This window comes from Lethenteron reissneri, chromosome 47 (genome assembly GCF_015708825.2).
Source record: "Lethenteron reissneri isolate LAM-NWPU_2019-01 chromosome 47, ASM1570882v1, whole genome shotgun sequence".
NCBI classification, from domain to species: domain Eukaryota; kingdom Metazoa; phylum Chordata; class Hyperoartia; order Petromyzontiformes; family Petromyzontidae; genus Lethenteron; species Lethenteron reissneri.
The window spans coordinates 5,865,130-5,886,119 of NC_083825.1; the positions used below are offsets into that span (position 1 = coordinate 5,865,130).

General features: G+C 44.3%; 1 protein-coding gene across 5 annotated transcripts in view; it reads right to left on the reverse strand.

The window, feature by feature from the left end:
- LOC133354340 (PH and SEC7 domain-containing protein 2-like) overlaps positions 1-20,990 on the reverse strand; it is a 127,332-nt gene that overhangs the window by 63,840 nt on the left and 42,502 nt on the right. For 3 of the 5 annotated variants that reach the window (XM_061571099.1, XM_061571103.1, XM_061571101.1), the window contains 3 exons: positions 15,625-15,855; positions 14,286-14,366; positions 1,600-1,712 (listed from right to left, as the gene is read on the reverse strand). In XM_061571099.1, coding sequence (XP_061427083.1) covers positions 1,600-1,712; positions 14,286-14,366; positions 15,625-15,855 — 425 coding nt within the window. Of the gene's footprint in view, positions 1-1,599; positions 1,713-14,285; positions 14,367-15,624; positions 15,859-20,990 lie in introns of all 5 variants that reach the window. The other 2 variants (XM_061571102.1, XM_061571100.1) reach the window with 1 other exon arrangement.

Here is a 20,990-nt window from a genome sequence, read left to right on the forward strand (position 1 = left end):
ATAATCTGCAGAAGTGTTTAGGTAAGCTTTCACTCATTTTATTAAAGCATGGTTTAAACCGATTTCGATTTATTGGTCTGGCCAAACCTTTATGTAAAGTATAAAAAACGTGGTTTTATTTTTGACTTAAAACTTTCGTGACTGCAGGAATTCATATTCTTGGTTCTTTCGGTAAAGTCACGTAGGTAAAAAATAAAAATGAATAAAAAATAAAATAAAAAATAAAAGCAAAAAACCCACGACGTTTCTATCGCAACACACGCGGTCTTCATCAGGCGGAGAGAATAGAGGGCTGGGCCTCCAAATGCAACTGCTTACAAGGGTTTTATTCACATTAAAATTATATAAGTCAAAAACGCCTCTTCTAAAAAAGAGTATTAAGACTCAGTAAGGCTTTTCCCGGGTATATGAAAGGAATTCATATTATTTTTGGAAACTAAGCACCACAATAATATTTGATAAATATTGGAGTGTTTCTGCTTCATATTGAAGTGGTCAGTGATGTAGCACCATACATATCCAGCCATCTTTATACTGGTAGGAACCCACTGGTTCCACCAGCCCACAGGGGATTATTGTGTCCGTCCGTCGTGCAGGGAGGGGCTGGGTGGGGAGGGAGGGGCTGGGTGGGGAGGGGAGGGTGGGGAGGGGCTGGGTGGGGAGGGTGGGGAGGGGCTGGGTGGGGCTGGGTGGGGAGGGGCTGGTCACCCCGTGGTGCCCTTAAAAAACTCAACGTTTAACCTACTCACGCTGACTTGTGCCCGCCCTCACAGTCGGGCATATTTGCCGAGCAACCCAACGTTCCTACCAGCTCCCTCCGCAGGAATGTGTTTTATTCTCATACAGGACAGAAACCAGGTACTCAAAGGAGGCTTAGTTGAATTGACGGAGCTCCAGAGAAAGAGTCCAATTGCTACCATGCATGGCCAGTCATCATACACTGTGGATCACAGGGATTGTGAGCGCAAAATGCAATCTACTGACAACTACTCCCCACCAAACAAACAAAAATACAAAGTCAAACATTCCCCTCCCTTTCAGCCTATAGACAGAGGGTTAAATATTGTTATTGAGCAACTGTTAATACATGAACTATAGAGCGCAAAGGGTGGTGAGGCTAGCACCAGCCCAACAGCCTTTGACTCCACAGTGCTGATGTTTACCACCACACAAGTCACTCATTTGAGTTGACCTACTGTGGGGGTCTAGGATGAGCCTTGGACATTGTACGTGAGAATGGTGGCACAAGGCACACAAATCATTACACCAAAGACAAAGATCCCCCGTATAGCCTGCACAGACCGTTGGGGAAAGTGCCATTTGCGAGCACCTATGAAGGCCGGCACAGCACACGAGGGGGTGGGTGGCCAGCACCACACCCAGTCGCCCTTATCTTTGAAAGGGCGATGTTTACAAACCGGACTTAGTACTCATTTGAGGCCGAGTGAACCTAGAGGAGGCTCAGGACCATTTCAAGCAATGGTCACTGGTGTTGACCGCCGGGTTCGAAGGGCAGCGCGTTAACCACTGCACCGCCGCTCCCAAACATGCGTCAAGTGCACACACACGCGCACACGCGTAGAGAAACAGCGTTCTCACCCTCTGAGGGGACACCGTCGGGGTTGCACGTGTGGTAGCGTCGGGAGAAGTGCACGAGCACCCGCTCGCGCTCCTGTGTCTCCCCCATGAGGGCGAACGCCTTCAGAAACATCCTGCGAAGGGGGCGCAAGCACAGACACACACACACAAGGCAGAGAACGTCAGCCACAACCACAGCTCACGTTGTGTCTTCCCACGGCACGTCGTTTACTTTTATTAATGCTATTTTCTTTTTTTACCCAGGAGAGCATCACTCGGTCTCAAGACAAGAGGGTCCTGCCAAGTGTTTTTTGCAGTCGGGGGTGATGTTGCTGGTTATGTGTGTGTGGTTCCAATTGAGTAAGTTGCACGGTAATGTTTACGAATTGGGTTGTTTTGGCCAATACCGGTTACACTGTGGGGGCCATTGACTGTGCCGGAGACTGATAAACTGAAGCTTTAGGAGGAAACCCACGGCGCCGAGATGTTGACTACCTCGCCTGGTATACAGGAGGTCGTGAGTTCGATCCCGACCCCGACACCTGCATATTTGAGTTTGCATGTCTCTCTCTCCTCCTGGTTGCATGGGTTTTTATCCGGGTCCTCTGGCTTTTCCATCCTAATTTAGAAATACACGTTTATAGTATTTGACTGCTATCCATTTCTACATGATAATCCACTTTGTTAAGCTATCATTTGTGAGCAGGTCGCTTCTGACAAAGATCTATATAGGTCAGTGGGCCTTACCTGGTAATATACACATTTATAATAGTTTAAAACCCATGCAGAACTGGGGGCAGAATATAGAAACTCCACGCAGAAAAGCACCCGGGTCAGGAATCGAACCCAGACACATCTTACAATGCGACAACAGGGCCTCCCTGGGATAATTAAACCGGCCGAAAACATCTACATTCGTGCTAAATAATGAAAATGTCACTGTTACGATAACCAACTTAATAAATAACTTCGAACAACGTACAGAATTATAATCAGCATTATTAAGTGCTCCAGCAATTTTGCAAACATCAGTGACACAATGTCTGAATTTGGTTCAATACACATTATATCCTACAGGCGCCACATAAACCCATTATATAGAGCATATAGGAATTTTTTAATCAATTACTTCCACACAATATTTAATGTATTATTGTGAGAATATTAATATAATAATTAATGAACGAATCATACCTAATAACTACGCACGATATTTGTTTCAATAATCAATGTGTAACATCGTGGTGAATGTAGCAGCTATATGGGACACGTAAGCCCAATAACGTATGCAATTTGACGACTGTCAGCAGCTTAAGAATATTTTTTACTAAGGCATGAATTTACGAATCGGGAGCACCGTTCAGCACACACACGAACTGCAATCTAAACACAATGGCAAAAAGCTGCAGACTATGCAATTACCCGCGGGAGCGATTTCTGTCGTGATAAAAGCAATGCAGTCACGTGCATGAACACAGTGTGGCCACCAGAGGACACCACACTCTCAGGCAACGGCAACCCCAATGGCATCGCATTTGCAGGGAGTGAAAACTGGACTGCAACGTGATCACAAGGTGGCTTTGAGAGAGCCCATTGTTGTCGCTGTGGCGGGATCAGTGTCGGATTTAGGCATATTAATCACTGACCTTGGGAATCAGTTTGCCGGTAGTAAGAGGCGATGACTGCTATGCACGGCGTAGAGCCCAAACCGAGTCGTGTGTGTTACTCAGCACTTTGTGTTCCAGGCAACAAAGTCTACTTTTGTTAAAATGTCCAAATGGGATGCTGCACAGTGGCCAGGTACACACCAGCGTATAATGCACGTAAATGCATAAAAATAACTCTGTAATAATATAAATAACGAAACCAATTCTAAGTTTGTGGAAGATCGTAAGGTGAACTGAAATAAACTTCCTCAAACAACAAGAGATGAAGGTAGTATTGCTAATTTAGTTCACATTTAAGCGATGGCATTAATAAACAGTCCTACTTATATCTTAAGAATGTTTTGTTGTTGCACGGGTCCTTCTGGAATTTTGGGCCATTATCGAATGTGCCATTTGGCTCGCTCTCATAAATCCGGCCCTGGTTCGAATTACTTGTGCAGCCCGTGTGCGTGTCAGCCACCACACGTAAGCCACGGCAAGAAAAAAAATCTACGACCTAAGCAATCCCCAGCCGGTGAACGCAATGTTAGCACGCGGCATTTTACGCCGCGTTGATTCAATGCTGAAATCGATCCTTACGCTCAGGACACGTGCATAATGTCATGCGTGTAAGAATCAATTATTTAGTACTTTCTGCCCGTCACTTCCTTCCCCTTTGCCGCTGCAGCGCCAACGTTTTGGAACAACCTTGTTTCCTCCCTTACCACTGTAAATCTTCCTTCAAAAACATATCCGGAAGCAGAATATTGATGCCAGACACAGCCACACAGAACCTTACCCGTGTATCGATAGTTACATTTTAATGTGCAATTGAATTGAGGGACTATGTGGTCTGGGACTGCTGTTGCTGTTGTTTTTCTGGCTTGCCCCCAGGCTCACATTTATTTGCCTTGACAAATCGGCAGGAATGTACGTACTTGCGTGCAATTTGTACTTGTAATTCTTCAACTTCATAAAGTTTTAGCGACTTGCTTACCTTTTCTCCAATTTTGCGCACTCATAGGTTTTTTTTGTTTCATCTGTTGTTGTAACTTGCCGACCCACCCACCCCTATTACTGGACATCTGTGATAAATAACTTCACAGTTCATCGGATTCCTCCAGGCTATATAAAGACGACGATAAAAATGTTCCCCTCCTTGTTCTGTCTCTTCCTGAATTAAAGCTTTCGTGACTACAGGAATTCATATTCTTGGGTCTTTCGGTAAAGTCATGTATATAGGTTCAAAGAAAATGACAAAAACTAAGAAAAAACTACGACGTTTCGATCGCAACACAAGCAATCGTCATCAGGAGACGACGAAGCTGCGGACGTGGCCATTGTATTGTGAGAGATGAGCGTGTCAATGTAAGTTCGCACAGCCACCGCCACATCGAGAACAGGAGCCACGGTGGCTGTGTTGGTGAGGTTAAATGTCTCACGAACACAGCCACCGTTGCTCGTTTTCCTCGATGTGGCGGTGGCTCTTCGAAACTTGCATTGACATGCTAATCTCTCACAATACAACGGCCACCTCCGCAACTTTGTCGTCGTGGAGGTAGCTCTCCGATCTTACATTTACATGCAAATTTATCACCTTAACATCACTATCCCCGCCCACTTCGCTTATGACCCTTGGGCTACACCCATTTAAAACCTTTAAAACATCCTGCCTCAGAGGCTTTCCCGCTATTTTTTCTCCTGATGAAGATTGCTTGTGTTGCGATCGAAACGTCATAAAAAAAAGTGTCAGTTTTGTTGCCAGATAAAAGGGTAAAAAACCAATTACCATATTTTGCTCCTGGCAAATGAGGTTCCAATGGTGAAACGTCGTAGTATTTTTGTAATTTTTGGTTATTTTCTTTGAACCTATCTACGTGACTTTACCGAAAGACCCAAGAATATCTGTCCCTTCCTGTTCTGCACTCTCTTCTTCACCTAGTTTTTCTGTCGTTCCCTACATCACGATTCGGGAACTAAGAGCGTTGTGCTTGTTTGGGCCATTTAACCTCGTATTGTGTACCCTGGCAGCAGTGCTTTTCCATCTTTATTGTTGTTGATGCGGATGATAATATAAATACAAGATGAAAAGAATCGATATCCTTGAGGCTCACGCAAATTATATGCTAATGGTTACATGACTGTAACGTTTAGAATAATGTGGTGAACGAGACTGTACGAATGATATGGGACAAACAAATAAAAATTGGAGGTCCTGCAAAGTGGAAATTCAATCAATCACTGGTGTGGCGGAAACATCATTGGAAATTCAATCAATCACTGGTGTGGCGGAAACATCATTGGAAATTCTATCAATCACTGGTGTGGCGGACACATTATTGGAAATTCAATCAACCACTGGTGTGGCGGACACATAATTGGAAATTCAATCAATCACTGGTGTGGCGGGGACATCATTGTAAATTCAATCAATCACAGGTGTGGCGGAAACATCATTGGAAATTCAATCAATCACTGGTGTGGCGGACACATAATTGGAAATTCAATCAATCACTGGTGTGGCGGGCACATAATTGGAAATTTAATCAATCACTGGTGTGGCGGTACCACATCATTGGAAATCAATCAATCACTGGTGTGGCAGACACATCATTGGAAATCAATCAATCACTGGTGTGGCAGGCACATCAATGTAAATTCAATCAATCACTGGTGTGGCAGGCACATCATTGGGAATTCAATCAATTACTGGTGTGGCAGACACATCATTGGGAATTCAATCAATTACTGGTGTGGCAGGCACATAATTGGAAATTCAATCAATCACTGGTGTGACAGGCACATCATTGGAAATGCAATCAATCACTGGTGTGGCAGACACATCATTGGGAATTCAATAAATTACTGGTGTGGCAGGCACATCATTGGAAATTCAATCAATCACTAGTGTGGCAGGCACATCATTGGAAATGCAATCAATCACTGGTGTGGCAGACACATCATTGTAAATTCAATCAATCTCTGGTGTGGCGTGCACATCATTGGGAATTCAATCAATTACTGGTGTGGCAGACACATCATTGGAAATTCAATCAATCACTGGTGTGGCAGACACATCATTGGAAATGCAATCAATCACTGGTGTGGCAGACACATCATTGGGAATTCAATCAATTACTGGTGTGGCAGGCACATCATTGGAAATTCAATCAATCACTGGTGTGGCGGAAATATCATTGGAAATTCAATCAATCACTGGTGTGACAGGCACATCATTGGAAATGCAATCAATCACTGGTGTGGCAGACACATCATTGGGAATTCAATCAATTACTGGTGTGGCAGGCACATCATTGGAAATTCAATCAATCACTGGTGTGGCGGAAACATCATTGGAAATTCAATCAATCACTGGTGTGGCGGGCACATCATTCCTAGTGATCATCCCCCGAAGGTGTGGCAGAAGAAATCACAACGAACTGACCTACCAAGTCAGCAAGGCGATGACGAGCAGCTACCTCCTCCGCGTGAGTGCCGATTTAAAGAGTCGCCTAATTGTGACTGTGTGAAGTGCAATCCACCACTCACGTCACTGATTGCTGCCCTGCACATGCTTTTGCAGGAAGTGCAAATGGAATCCAATCTGGTGACCCAAGATGACTCGTACTTTGCTATTCAAACGCCAATAAGGAAGAATACGCAGCTCAAATATGTTTTAGTCAACTAAGTAGCAAAGAATAAATTCGCTATGATCTATCCACTGCTGAATGAAGGCTTCCCGCACCATCATCATTCACAGCTCTGTGATGCCATGATTCATCTTACACCTGCACGTGAGCTAATCTCATCAATCTTCCTCTCAGATAGTCCCATCACGAGTCTCATCCACCAGCAATCGTCGCTCTCACTGACGACCCATCTAACCCAAGTCCAGTTACTTTCCTTGAAATCAATTAGCAATTCTTTAAATTAACAGTTTTGTCGAACCTAATTAGTTACATTTATAACAACATGAAACTTTAAACCATACGGGAGAGGCGCGATACACACAAAGATTGTATAATTCCAAAGCCAATGACAAATAGTTTGGCAACCCTATAGAGAACTTTCCAGGTCACAGTGTGGCGTCCTTGGCAGGAGCCCTTACACCCCACTGTGCCATCTGCTGGCTGAAGTTCAAAGTCAGGACCAACAGTCAAAAGTTCACTTTGCCGCTCTTCAAGGCCAGTGATCGGCGTTTTAGCGTGGTCAGGGACACATTGCTCCCGGCAGCCACCGTGCCTCTGACCCAGCATGTGGGAGGTTAAAAGATCGAACGCTCTCGGCTCCAGGGACCAAAGTCGAAGTCCCACTAGCGGCGTGAGCGACAAGGTTTTGTGTGGAATGCAACATCTAAATGTGGCCCGAACACTGCCAGCGCTCGCCGGTTGTCCGCCCGATCAGAAGCGGATCGGCATGTCTTACACAACGATAACAAAAAGCACATTTTTATTCCAATGGTGCAATTGGCTGCGTGTCGTGAGATGAAGCATCGATTCGGAGCTCTTGCACAGCAGTGCACACTCCGCGTGCCGCGTGTTAAACAATGGCACGCGGTCGGATGTGTTACTGACATGCTTGTAATATTATGACCAAGTACAAGTTCATACTGTTCAACTTCTGAAGAAGTCCACAGCAGCGCGTGGCGAAGACTTGGGAAGAAATCTTCAGCACGCAGCCCAACCCAGACAACCGCGTTTATGCTGATAAGATTGCCACGAATGACCTTATTTATCCACACACTCAATGCTTAGCCACAAACTCAGGAGGCACACTTTCCCACGTAGCCCAGCCACACGAAAATGTGCATCTCATTGTGCACCCCAATATTTTTTATTAGAATTCTCAGAGATGGAATGAAGCAAAATAAGTATAAAAAAATATATAAATTACCATGATGGTTTTGTGCAATTAATGACGACTGGGTGGGGAGAACATCAACCGCTACACTTGAGATCCAGTTTCATCATGGGTGGATTTGAACCCAGGATATCTCAGCTGCACTGGCTCAGGTGTCTTTGATCCCACCCGGCCACCTCTAGTGTGAAAAAAAAAATTCAATGTTGGGGTATTTTTTTTCACCTCGAACTCCGTAGGTGCGAGCACGTGACCTTGGCATGCGCAACGGAACAAAATGTAAACACGATGGGCACAGTGAAGCGTTAAGACCTGGTGCACAATATATTCCAGTGCACCATTGCTTTCTATCTGAAGTGGCCTCGGGGATTAATGTTTGATCGCAGGATGTCAATGGTTCCTGGCTCAGTACTCTGATCTCCGATCCACGCCGCCACCTCCTGAATCAGTGCTTGAAAAAAATAAAACCATGGTATGTAGGACGCGCAAAAATATAAAATGGCTCCGTTCAAATTCGTGGCAATGCTCTACTTAAGAACATATTTATAAACCGAGGAATCTGATGAGGCATGGAGCTCTTTTTCACACATGTCCAGTAGATTATTATGGGTTGCTGTACTATTTAGCGCAATGGACCCGCAAACTTGAGTTCGGTGCGATGCCATCTCCCGGCTTGGCAGTTTAATCAATGGCGTAAGTTTGTTAAATATCCCTCCTCCCCACTTCCCCGCCTCTGTCCACGCAGCGGTGTAAACGGCTACACCACAGTTAGTCGATCGGCTGATGGCGTGTCGTGAGGTAAATCGTGGGTACTACTACCTCTTTCAACAGGTTGGTCAATGTGGAAGCATAGGCCAAGTCTGTAAAAAAAAAAGTCTGCCACAGAAGGCCTCTCTCAAGCTCCCTTTAGTGGATGCAGGGCTGTGCCCTCACTGACTATTACCGTGACTGTTCGAGTAGCATGTTGAGAATTTCTCTGATGTAGAATTTAAAATAAAATAATACACTAAACTTTCCACCTTTGTAGATTACTTATACAGTTTCCTCTCAGTTTCCCAGCCATCCCATATCACAATAGGTGGTTTTCCTGTTCACCACTTAAAAGTCTTACTTTTCCATTAATCTCCGATAAGCGACATTTTTACATTTCTTTATAAGTAAATATATAAATGCATAATATACGTGTATTTTTTTTATTAATATTTTAGATTCGCAACTTTTACGCAGATTACAGGCTGCACTGTCAATACAGCTGAACTAAGCTCAGGTGAAACTTATACCCCCAACCCCAACCACCCATTGCTCCCCCTGATAAGATAAAGCCAATTTGCACACCTTGTTCCCACGCACACACTGAGGGAACGATAAAACAGATTAAAGTTCATCAACGAGTTGACGGCCTCCCTGCTCGCAGTTGAGCGCGCTTCCATTGCGGGGTTTCAACTTTTTGTTTTTCCATTGGCTAGCACCGTTTGTCATAACCACCGTCAGCGCTGCAGCAATGCGTCGATTCGTCGGCTGACATCTATACCTGTAAACCACTGGGGTCAAGTGAATTTAATTTTTGTTTACACACACACACACATACGTGACGCCGTTACGGCACAAATATGCCACTCAAAGCACCACCATCACGCTAATGAATACTCAACACAACATTCAAAAATTCTAAACAATGAAAACAAATATATTTTTGCATACTATCCACAGTTTAAAATAAGAAAAAGTTAAAGCATTCCCCCTTTCAACGGAGGAATAGCAAAACTGCACCAATTCTCTCCTGAAGCCCTCTCGTCATGGCTAGCAGTCCTGAACGTATTGCAATACGCAAAGAGTAAAATCGACTCATATCGGATTGTTAATCTCATGATAGATGCATAGAATCCAGTGTACATGAGGTCTATATTCTTTGGGTCTTTTGGTAAAGTCACGTAGATAGAACAATAAAATAAATAAAATATAAATAAAGTGAATAAATAATTTAAAAAATCACGACGTTTCGATCGCAACAGAAGCAATCGTCATCAGGAGAAGAAAGAGGGGGGATGCTGCTGAAGCAGGCTGTTTTAAAGGTTTGAAATTGGTGTAACCCAAGGGTCATAAACGAAATGGGCAGGGTTATTGATGTTAAAGTGAGAGATTAGCATGTCAATGTAAGAGATTAGCATGTCAATGTAAACGGTGGCTGTGTTAGTGTGAACCTGTTAATGTAAAATCAGAGAGTCGAAAATAACTCCGAACATCGGAAGGTAGGATGGAAACATCACAGCAATTTAGGACTTAAACTGGTTAATAACTTCCTTCCAATGATTGAAATTGTGTCTGTGTCTATATATCTGGATGGCTTCATGAACGAATCTTTGCTGATAGCCAGTGGGCTTGCAAAGTACCTTCGTCTTGGCAAAAATCTATTTCGTGTGAGCCCACCGCATTAAAACAATGATCAGCCATGGCTGAGGTATTGGTCCTACCGTGTTTCAGATCTGCCTTACGTTCACAAACACGGTCCGAGACATGTCGCTTAGTTTCCCCAATGTAACTACTGCCGCAGACACAGCTTAGTTTGTAGACGCCAGGGTATTGCATGTCAGGGATCACATCCTTCACAGATGGGATCAGATCACACATTTTATGTACCGTGTTAAATGGAACCTGGATCTTGTGTTTGCTCATGATTTTGGAAATATTTTTGGTGACCCCTATGTATGGCAAGGTGATGGTTTTGATTGGGTCCTCAGATGTTTCTTTCCCAACGGTTGGGGTAATAGCTTTACGGATTGTGTAGTCTGAATATCCATTCATCTTTAGGGCTTGGTGTACGTGCTGCAGTTCACTGGCTAGGTGGTGATGGTCGGAAATACAACGAGCTCTATGGTGTAGAGTTTTGATGAGGGAATTCTTCTGGGATGGATGGTGGTGGAAGTCAGGTTTTAGGTAGGCATCCGTACGGATGGCTATCCTGTAGACAGTGTCACATTGAGCAATCTGGTCTCTTTTCCATTAAATTGTTCTATCTACGTGACTTTACCGAATAGATGCAAAGAATATGAATTCCTACAGTCTCGAAAGCTCTAAGTCAAGATTTACATGAGGTCTGTTGTTGCATGTAAAAGCTTCACATAACCCCTGAACCCACTAGAAAACATAAAATATATTTTGAGCGATTCAAATATTTCACCTAACAAATGCTGTGAGGAGAAATAACATCTAATGATTAAGGATGTAAATTTTGACAAGTGTACAAATATTTAACATCTATAATCAAGAAATGTTTTTATTAAATTAAGACCTTGCAGCACTAACAGTTCATCAAATCACCAGCACATTGTTAGTACTGATTGCAATTTTGTCCAAATAGGTGCAAGTGTTTATTCGTGATTATATACAAGAGTAACTTTTCATATAATTTTTCACTTCCTTATTACGCTTGTTTACCCAGAAAATCATCAATAACGCCTCCTAACTTATTCATGAGGCCCCTGCAAAGTTTTCGCAGGAGGGGAGATGCTTGCCGAGAATAATTACGTCATGAGTTTGTCAATGTCCGCTGTGAAGCAGACCACGCGTATTTCGACGGTTTCATTTATTCTTCTTCTTGTCGTACGGCTTGCTGACGTAGATGCAGAGCAACGACTACAATTTCAAATTCAGGTGGTCAACCCCAGATAACCGCGTGAGGAGCAGCGGAGTAGTTGTATCATCATCTCCGTGATGTCTCCTTCGTAATTGTGGATCGGACATTGCGTCGTTATTCGTTGTAGGGTGCCTGTTCTGGATGACCACAGTCGCTCACGACTGGAGAGTATTTTTTTAATTTCCATTTGTCCATCAGGCATCCGCATCCGCCATGGTGTGAAAAAGGGATGCGGTTTAGGGTGGACCATGGGCTTCGTGGAAGATCAAATCCAGGGATCTTCTGCGTTGGATATTTCACAAGGTGTTTGTTGGTGAGTTCTACTGAACTCCATTTAGCTCTCCAAGCTGCATTCAGCTCTCCAAGCTGCATTCAGCTCTCAAAGCTATTGTTAACATATCCGCAGTATTAACCAGGGCGGCCGCTTAATTCAAACCGCAAACCTCTGCAACGAGCTGGCGGACGTGCCATCGCTGTGTCCGTGTCAACATCCACGTGCAATGGCGCGTGGGAAAAAATAATCCGATTGCTAAATAAAACCGCGACTGGATTGCAATACCATTGGAACCTCATTTGCCAGTAAAAAATATGATAATAGTTTTTTTACCCTTCTATCTGGCAACAAAACTGACACTTTTTTTTTTGGATTGCAATAGTTACAACCGATCTGCCGGTGTGCGAACGGTGCAATCGTTACGCATACCCGATTGGCCACTTGGTGGCATCGACTGAAGGCCATCTCCGCTCAATACCTTTACGGGACCCTTGCGCAGACACGAGATCCTGGGAACAAGAAAGTCGACTGCCCTTTGTGCCAACGGCTGTTCGCTGTTGGTGAACTCAGCGTTGCGTAACCAAAACAGCAATTCGTCAATCAATCCCTCTATTTAAAAACAATGCAATGGCCAGTTGAAACTAAAAGTCTAATTGTAAAGGGAGAGCTGGGGTAATAACAGCAATGTAGTACAACGTGTGATAAAAGCTCGCACAGTGTGGAAAGAAGCAGACTTAATGATTATACCCCTTGGCGATTAGATTAACTTGCCACGATTCAGGGTCGCGATTCAATTTAATAATCGTTTAATTTCGAACATTGTGGGGAATGGCAGCGGTTACTAGTGGCTGCACGGGTGACGTAAACCCATTACATACAACGTATATGTATGTACGTTGAACTTCTTTCGCACCGTACGTAGCCAACCGATTCTAGTCGGAGAAACACATTAATTATTAACACATGCAATTCGACGCACACGCAACACGGGCTTAAGAATGTTGATGTCAAATCATGAACCAAGGCATAATTTGCACCGCTCCTACCCATTCCATTACCTGCCACGACTAACATCAGTGGTGAGCGATATCCAATCCAGTCCTGGGCCACCCTTCACCAACTTACGATGAGCAGCGTGGCAGAGTACGGTGAAACTACCCCCATGACCGAACACAGGTGTGAGGAGGCCTTCATCCAACAGTTCATTGGCAAAAGGTTGTAAATAATTAGTAGTAATTATTGTTTACTATGTTAAGAAGGAGCAAGTGCTTGGTAAATCCATATTGTCCAATAAACCACAAACCAAAGTAGTAAAAACAGCTTTATAGGTCATCAGATTCCTTCAGTATAAATATTCTGCTTCTGTAAATTATTCAGTCACTGCCATCCGATCGCGGACATGCCCCGTTCTACGACTTGCGTGGATTTCCGTGGGTTGTGCCATACATCTCTCTCGCCTCGTCACCTTGTGCCGTCAGTACGACCTCTGGTGACATCCAAGACCAGACTCCGCCATCCACACCTGTCTCTCGCTGCCTCTCGCAACGGGATTAGCGCAAGGCCAACGGTGTTCTTGATGTCGTCCATCCACCTCCTCAGAGGTAGACCTCTGCCCCTGCTACCTTCTCCATTCCCAAGCATACTATTAACACTTCTTCCCTTTATTAATGCTACCCCTATCCCCTCCTTGTGATGCTGCTAATCATGCATCATGCACGGGCAAAGTAGCACTAATCACATACCTGCATTTCCCGTAAATATGCTAAATTCCTCTTGATATGCAAATTCTTTTGTCAAGGCGCCGCCTTCCCCCCCCCCCCCCCCCTTCCAACCCAGCTTATATATATGCTCCAAGCACGTGTGCTGTTTCATTCAGATGCTGTCGCCTCAACAGACCTGGTTTCACCTGAGGACGGCTGCTTGCGTTGTGGCCGAAACGTCGTGAGAATTATTGTATTATGTTTTATTTTTATTATTTTATTACTTCCCTTCTACATGACTTTACCAAAAGAACCAAGAAGAAGACCGATTCCTCAAGTCCAGAGGTCCTCATAACATGCCCAAAATACATCTCTCTCGCGTGATTCCAAACATCAGTTACTTAAAGAAGCTCCCGGCACGTGGAGCGAAACGTCGGACACCGTGCCGGCCAACAAAGCAACGACCCGAAGAACACGTCAGAGAGCGATGTCTCGCAATAGCAGAATGCCCCGGCGCCTCCGGCGACCTCATGGGGTCCCTCATGGGGTCCACCCCTGGGATCCCCCCCAACTTCCACCCACCATGCTGCCCTCACCTGAGTGCGTGGTCCAGCGTCTTCCCGGAGAAGTCGAAGAAGCGTAGGTATTCCTCGGCCACCATCCGACTGAACTCATTGCTGTGGTTCGTGCGGACAGCAGAGGGAGGGCATCAGGGAGAGAACGACAAATCATTTTAATACCACGAATACGAATAATACATCATCACCGTTGGCCAAATCAAGCTTAATGTATCAAATTTTGTAGACCTCACATGCTAAGTAGAGTTCAGCCTTGTTCGTACTTTGATTGGAGACGTCCTGCGAATATCAGTTGTTGTAGAATTGGGCTGTGAAGCAGCCAGATAGCTGAATGGACATGGATGATTGAATCTTAACCATAAGCAGCTGTGTGTGTTATCGCTTTGTGTGCGTGGGGTTTTATACGGGTACGTGGGATTCCTTTCATGAGGCTCAGTGAGGCTTTCTTGAGCAAATAAAGGGCATTATCAGATGTTTTAATTGCTTACTTGTGTTGTCAATGGCAAATTATAAAATAAGCTTGCGTAGTCTTGCTGCCACCTAGTTATTCCTCTGGTCATGTCTCCACCTCTGTGCATGCTAAGGAGCAAAAGTACACAGACTGCTTCACCACCTGTCCATCCTGCCATGGCAACACTATTTTACAAGCGGCAGGGGCAAAATGACTTTAGGACGTTTTAGTCTGCTGGGTGGACAGAGGGCGGGGAGAATTAAAATTAGAAACTAGCCCAGTGGCTCCGCTGGGAGACAGAAACCACAACGTTTGCGTTTCTACGTAGGATTTGGTTTTAATAAACTATCAATTTGAAACTATCTTTATTTGACTAGGTATGGTCCACTGAGTTATACGGCTCTTTCTCAGAAGCGACCTGGCCACCAATGATAGCTCAACGAAGTGGCTTGTAACGTGGAAATTGATAGCAGCCAAATACTCCAAACGCCTGTTTCAAAATGTGGAGGGAAAAAACCAGAGGACCTGAAAAAAAACCCACGCCACCAAAGGGAGATAGACATGTAAAGTCCAAATAAACAGGCATCAGGGGTCGGTATCAAACCCACGAACTCCTGTATACCAGGCGAGGTAGTGAACATCTCGTGACCCTGGTGCCCATGCGCGGCTGCCTGGATTTGAACCCCCGGGATCTAGTGGTGCACCGACGCTTAGGGGATCAGGGCGGTCAGCTCGCAAGTCGCGCGTGCGTGACGATAAAGCAAATTAAGAAACGACGGGCCAGGTGAGCGTGAAGAAGAGCCTGGCCCCGCTCGTCCAGCGCTTTCCAACCGAAAGGCGGACGGGGCAGGTAACAGAGCTAACGCTCGAGCAAACGGCGGCGGCGGTGCGACGGGCGGCACGTACTTCTTGCCGAGGTGGCGTGCCACGTCGGAGCGTCGGAAGCCGTCGAGGTAGAAGAGGCGTCGCGCCAGGCGGTGCGCGGCGTCCACGTCCGCTCGGCTTCCGTTGGTTATGAACGGCGGCGGCTCGGAGAAGACGCCCCGCGGTTGCCGCATTTCCATGCTGCCCTGGCCGGGGACGCGTCCGTCCGCCTGCCACGCGTTTTCCCGCGATGCCTCGGGAAGCCTGGCATCACTGCTGATTTCGTCGTCGCGACAACAAAAACAATTGCAAGGTAATTTCAATCGCACTGTTTTGCACAGTCGTTGTCGACGGGCTGAGACCGTCAAATCACTACACCTTGTGAACTCCGTTTAACCCAATCTATGGACCATATCATAAAACCACTGGAGTCTGCGCTTCTTCAACGGAGAAATTGCAAATCTACACGAACTCTCTCCTGAAGCCTTCTCATTGTGACCAGCAGACCGCGAGATTGGCATTTAGCTCCTGAATGCAACGCCATCATACACAAGAAAAGAACACGGATAATATTTTAGTTACCGATGCTTAGAACAGGGGTGGCCAACTGTGACTCAAATGAATGGAAGCAAGAGAAGAATAAAAATAATAAACAAAACTGAAAAGAAGAGGAGTGAAAAAGCACAAATAACCACAGAGGGTTTATTTTATTTTATTATCTGTATTCGCGTGTTTGTTATTCTTAATATCGTGGCAATGCTGGGTATCCATAGCGACGCAGCTGATGACAGGATACGTCTGTGGAAGCGGAATGGCATGGGGCACTCGTCCCTGGCAGACGGAGCCAGGAGCCAGACACAAATTATCGCCAAGCGTGCCATGAAGTATTCACACCCCCTACAGCAGGGGTCGGCAATATTTCAAGAGCCGCAATGCACGTGAATACGAGACAGTGGTTCATAATAAATAACATCACGAAGCGGCCCTTGAAGAGCCGGATGCGGCTTCAGAGCCGCATATTGCCAACCCTTGCCCGAGAGATTTGACGATTGACACGGCGCGTGGAAGCGCCACAAATGAGCGCCATGTGGCGCTCACATTTGCCGACATTGATGGAAACTCCACATTCTTACGGCGAGGGATAGCCTCTCAAGAGGATGGGCACTTGATTTGCCCCCAAAGAGATACTCAGTTTATCAACAGCGGTGGAACCATAGGGTCAATTGACCCTCCAAAGGGATCCAATTTGACCGGTGCTGTGACGGAAGATTGCCTGGAAAATATTATTGAATTCATCTGTGCAGAATTATGTGTGTTAGCCCCTCGTACACATGGGATGTCTTCAGGTCCTCTGGTTCCCTCCCATGAGCCAAACGCTCGTGAAATTGAATTGCCGTCGCACTCACGAATGGAATTGCCAAACATGCGATTACAGGAACCCCTTGCGACAGAGCATTCTCGGCATTACAGAGCAGTTCTCGAGCAAATGAAGAGCATTGTTTAACATTACTGTACTCTTTTGATTTAAAGCTTTCGTGACTGATTCATATTCTTGGTTCTTTCGGTAAAGTCACGTTGAAGGGAAATAATAAAATTATAAAAATATAAAAACAATAAAAATTCTCACGGCGTTTCGACTGCGACACAAGCAATCATCATCAGGTGTGAAATCCACAGCAAGAAATTTTTAAAAAATATGACTGTACTCGTATTCATCTCGGCGATTTCCAATCGTTCGGCAACCACTACAGAGCAACCCGACTTGATAATTAGAAGAAAAAAACACCGCCGTCTCAAAGTTGCTTGGGTAGGAATTAAACTGCAAACATCGCAGGCATGACAGTCCGGGTCAGCCAGGATGTCAAGTAAAAATAAACACAAACATTGGGCAAGATCTGCATAGCTCACTTGCCGGTTCTGGCGCTGTCACAAAGATGAATGCTGCCGTGTATGTATGCAAGCACTGAGAAAGTAGTGCCATGCATTGATGAACTGCTTATGGTGCTGTATGCATTTTAAATACAAAAATACGTAGCAGATGGTAAATATAAGCACATCCTTTGCAAGCAAGGTCAGGTGTGTTTATATCTGAAGTGTCCTTGAATAAGAAGGCATATCAGAAACTTCAACTTTTCGACACTTGGGAATGACGTCACGGGACCTTTAATATCCAGTGAAACAGATGGAACGTCTTAATACCGTTATTATACCCGCAGGATTAACCGTGGCAGCTGTGCTTATAACAGGAGTGCTTATATGCAGCTTCTACTCCACTATACTTGCACTGTCTTCATTATAAATAAACATTCAAAGGTCAATCCCTACAGTTTGTAAAACAGAATCATAACATAACAATATTTTTTTACGTGGATTCACTTTACAGGTTTGGTTATTTCCCAGAATGCTCTGCAGCAGTAGAGCATAATAATGTTTTTTTATATATACGAAATGTCTGCGGGACATTAAAAGATAATATATGCATCACTTATGCAATATGTCATAATGTTAATCTATTGTCAAACCACTGCTGGATAAAGGCCTCCACAAACCAAGTCAGTCACAGGTGTTGCTTAACCATACTTCACCATTCTTTGCAATACAGGACAATATTTCGATTTCTCTTTGTACTGAATACACGTAAAATCAACACTGTATTTCTACTTGTGAATTCAAAAGGAAAAAAAACTCAAAATGCCCCAAAGGAACACAAATATATAAGACCAACTCGAAATGATATGGAAAATATAACTCATGCTCACTTTGGTATTAAAACATCTTTTATCATAAACTATCACCAAAACAACGAGTTTTTTTTTCATTACGTGTTAAATGACGAACGTACATTTCTTCCAGTGTTAATAAATCTCAACATTCGAAATGTTGGCATGGGAACGCGTTACAATGCAGCAATTGTCCGACACTAATTCACTTGAGTTAATTAACAAAGGTAGAATTAGATTTTTTTTTCTCTCGCAGGCATTCGCATTGACACACACGGAGGTCGTGGGGGCCCCCTTGGGAAATTCCTACGTTGGTAATTTTTCTCATCGAATTGAACGCATTAACCGTACTACGTTGCGTACTTCCCTCTTCTGCTCAACATAGCAACAGCCGGTCTTAAAAAATATAAGTCTTTTTTCATGATGATTCAATCGTATGGCAGCAAATCAAGTTTCCATATTGCTGAATGTACGAGCAATTTGCACTGCTCTATAGGAGCGAAAAATGAAATCGGATGTTTTGCACCAGAAATACAATTGTGCATTTGCAAAACATCTCCTTTAGCGCATGTAATATTTACATCCCATAGCTGGGGCGTCGTGTCCAGACATGTCATTTCGATGGCACTAATAATTTCCAAACGAATCACTTTCGCCCGTCATTTCACAAATCCATCCAGTCTAGATTATCCACCTCCAGCGTCAGCTCCCAAGACTCCTTGTCCACCCCTCGGACCCCTTCGCTGTAAACAAACCCGAGCTGGGACCGTGTGCACGCAAGTGCCGTAGTTGCACATTGCCGCCGGCTTGACCAACGGTGTGGAAGAAATTACTGCCAAACATTTCTTGGTAAAGCAAACTGCGGAGAAAGCGAAACTGCAACTCACTGTTTGAGCTTCATTGGCATTTGATGTAGGACAGGCGTGTTTAGGATAATGGGCCAATTTGCGTGGGGAACTTGGCAATGTCTAATGCCACGTGTTTCAGGGCCGTTGACAACTGGGTTCGGTGGCCCCACTGGCGTTCTAGGATCAAAAGGCACGGTGCCGATCAGTGTGCCCACACCTAAACTAAAAACGAAACGGTTTTTTTTATTACACCACGTAAGGCCCACTGAGATATATATAGCTCTTTTTTCAGAAGCGACTTGGCCACAAATGATAGCTCAACGAAGTGGCTTATCACGTGGAAATTTCGAAGAGCTAAATACTCTAAACGCACGTCGATTCTAAATGTGGAGGTAAGAACAGGAGGGTCCGGAGAAAAATCCATGCAGACTTCAAATATACAGCAGCAGGCGTCAGGGTCGGGATCAAACACATGACCTCCTGTATACCAGGCGAGGGAGTTAACATCTCCCTAGTCACCGTGGTGCCCCTCAAGAGCCATGAGGTTCCACGAACTCGGCCACCCTAATTATGTCCCCTCCACTCTTTTCCCCACGCTCTCCCTAACCATCCATGGCCAGATGAGAATTAAGCATGTTAGGAAATATCATGCAAACACATGATTCGTGAAACTCTTTCTTTCAATATACGTTCAGGAGTATTTACTTAGCAGTATGGTAGCGGGAGAGTAGTTGTCAGGGCAACATTAATTGACATATTTGCAAATAAGTGCTTTTAGATTCCAAGTTGTAGTGTCCGTTACAGATGTAGAATGTGAAACAGTGTTTGTGACAAGTTGAACTCGGTTAAACCATTACAAGCTAAAGTATATTAGCTTAACATGTAGGCTTTCGCCGACCAATATTATCCTGACGATGCTAGTTGTAATTACTGGCAAAATGTCATAACCGAATTGCAAATGTTGTGAGTTTACTCTCCAACGCACCGGTGTGCTGTAACTCGTAACGAAGTGGCATGTTTTGTTTTCGTGACAAACCTTACTAATCAGCTGCGTCGGGTTGTGGCGAGTTTAACTACACATATTTACGCGATCTAACCCAAAAAACCCTATTACGCATTAAGTATATTATTTAGTAATTTCATGGCTTATTTGTAAAATAAAGCAATGAAAAAAAAGACATGGTCCTCAATTTTATTCAAATGACCACACGTCCCGTTTCACTTGTTACGTTCTGAATCATCGGCATCACCAACGCGAGGCATGAGGCTAATGTTGCATTTCCACATTTCTGGAACCCATTCTATCTTGTAATAACACCGTTGGTGTTTCCATAGGCATGAGTTTGGGGTCTGTGATACAGACTTGAGTGGTTTCCGAGTGTAATAAGCATGAAATAGTATGCGAGACAGTGCAAAAAAAACTTATAAATACAGAAGATACGAAATTGAGAGAGAGAAAAAACTCTGACCACCAACAGCGTTACTTAAGATTAAACAAATCAAATGTAATAGCGATTTCATCTAAGGAAATCAAGCTTCATAACACACAGCACATATATATTAATTAATGATACTGGCCAAATATATCAAAGCAGGACCCTGCCGAAATTGAGTTTTGAGACTTTGCAAATATTATTATTGCATTATATTTCTTCAGCAGTATACCCATTTGTTCATTTATCAACGGAATTTACTCTGCTAGATAATAAACCACAAAAAATGATTGTACCTCTCTTACGACGTGTCACCCACTACTGAGAAAAAACACGCGTGTTTAATACTCCAATACATTTCGTTCTAATGTTTGCAAATTCATTGAAAGTTAATTTCAAATGTGGAA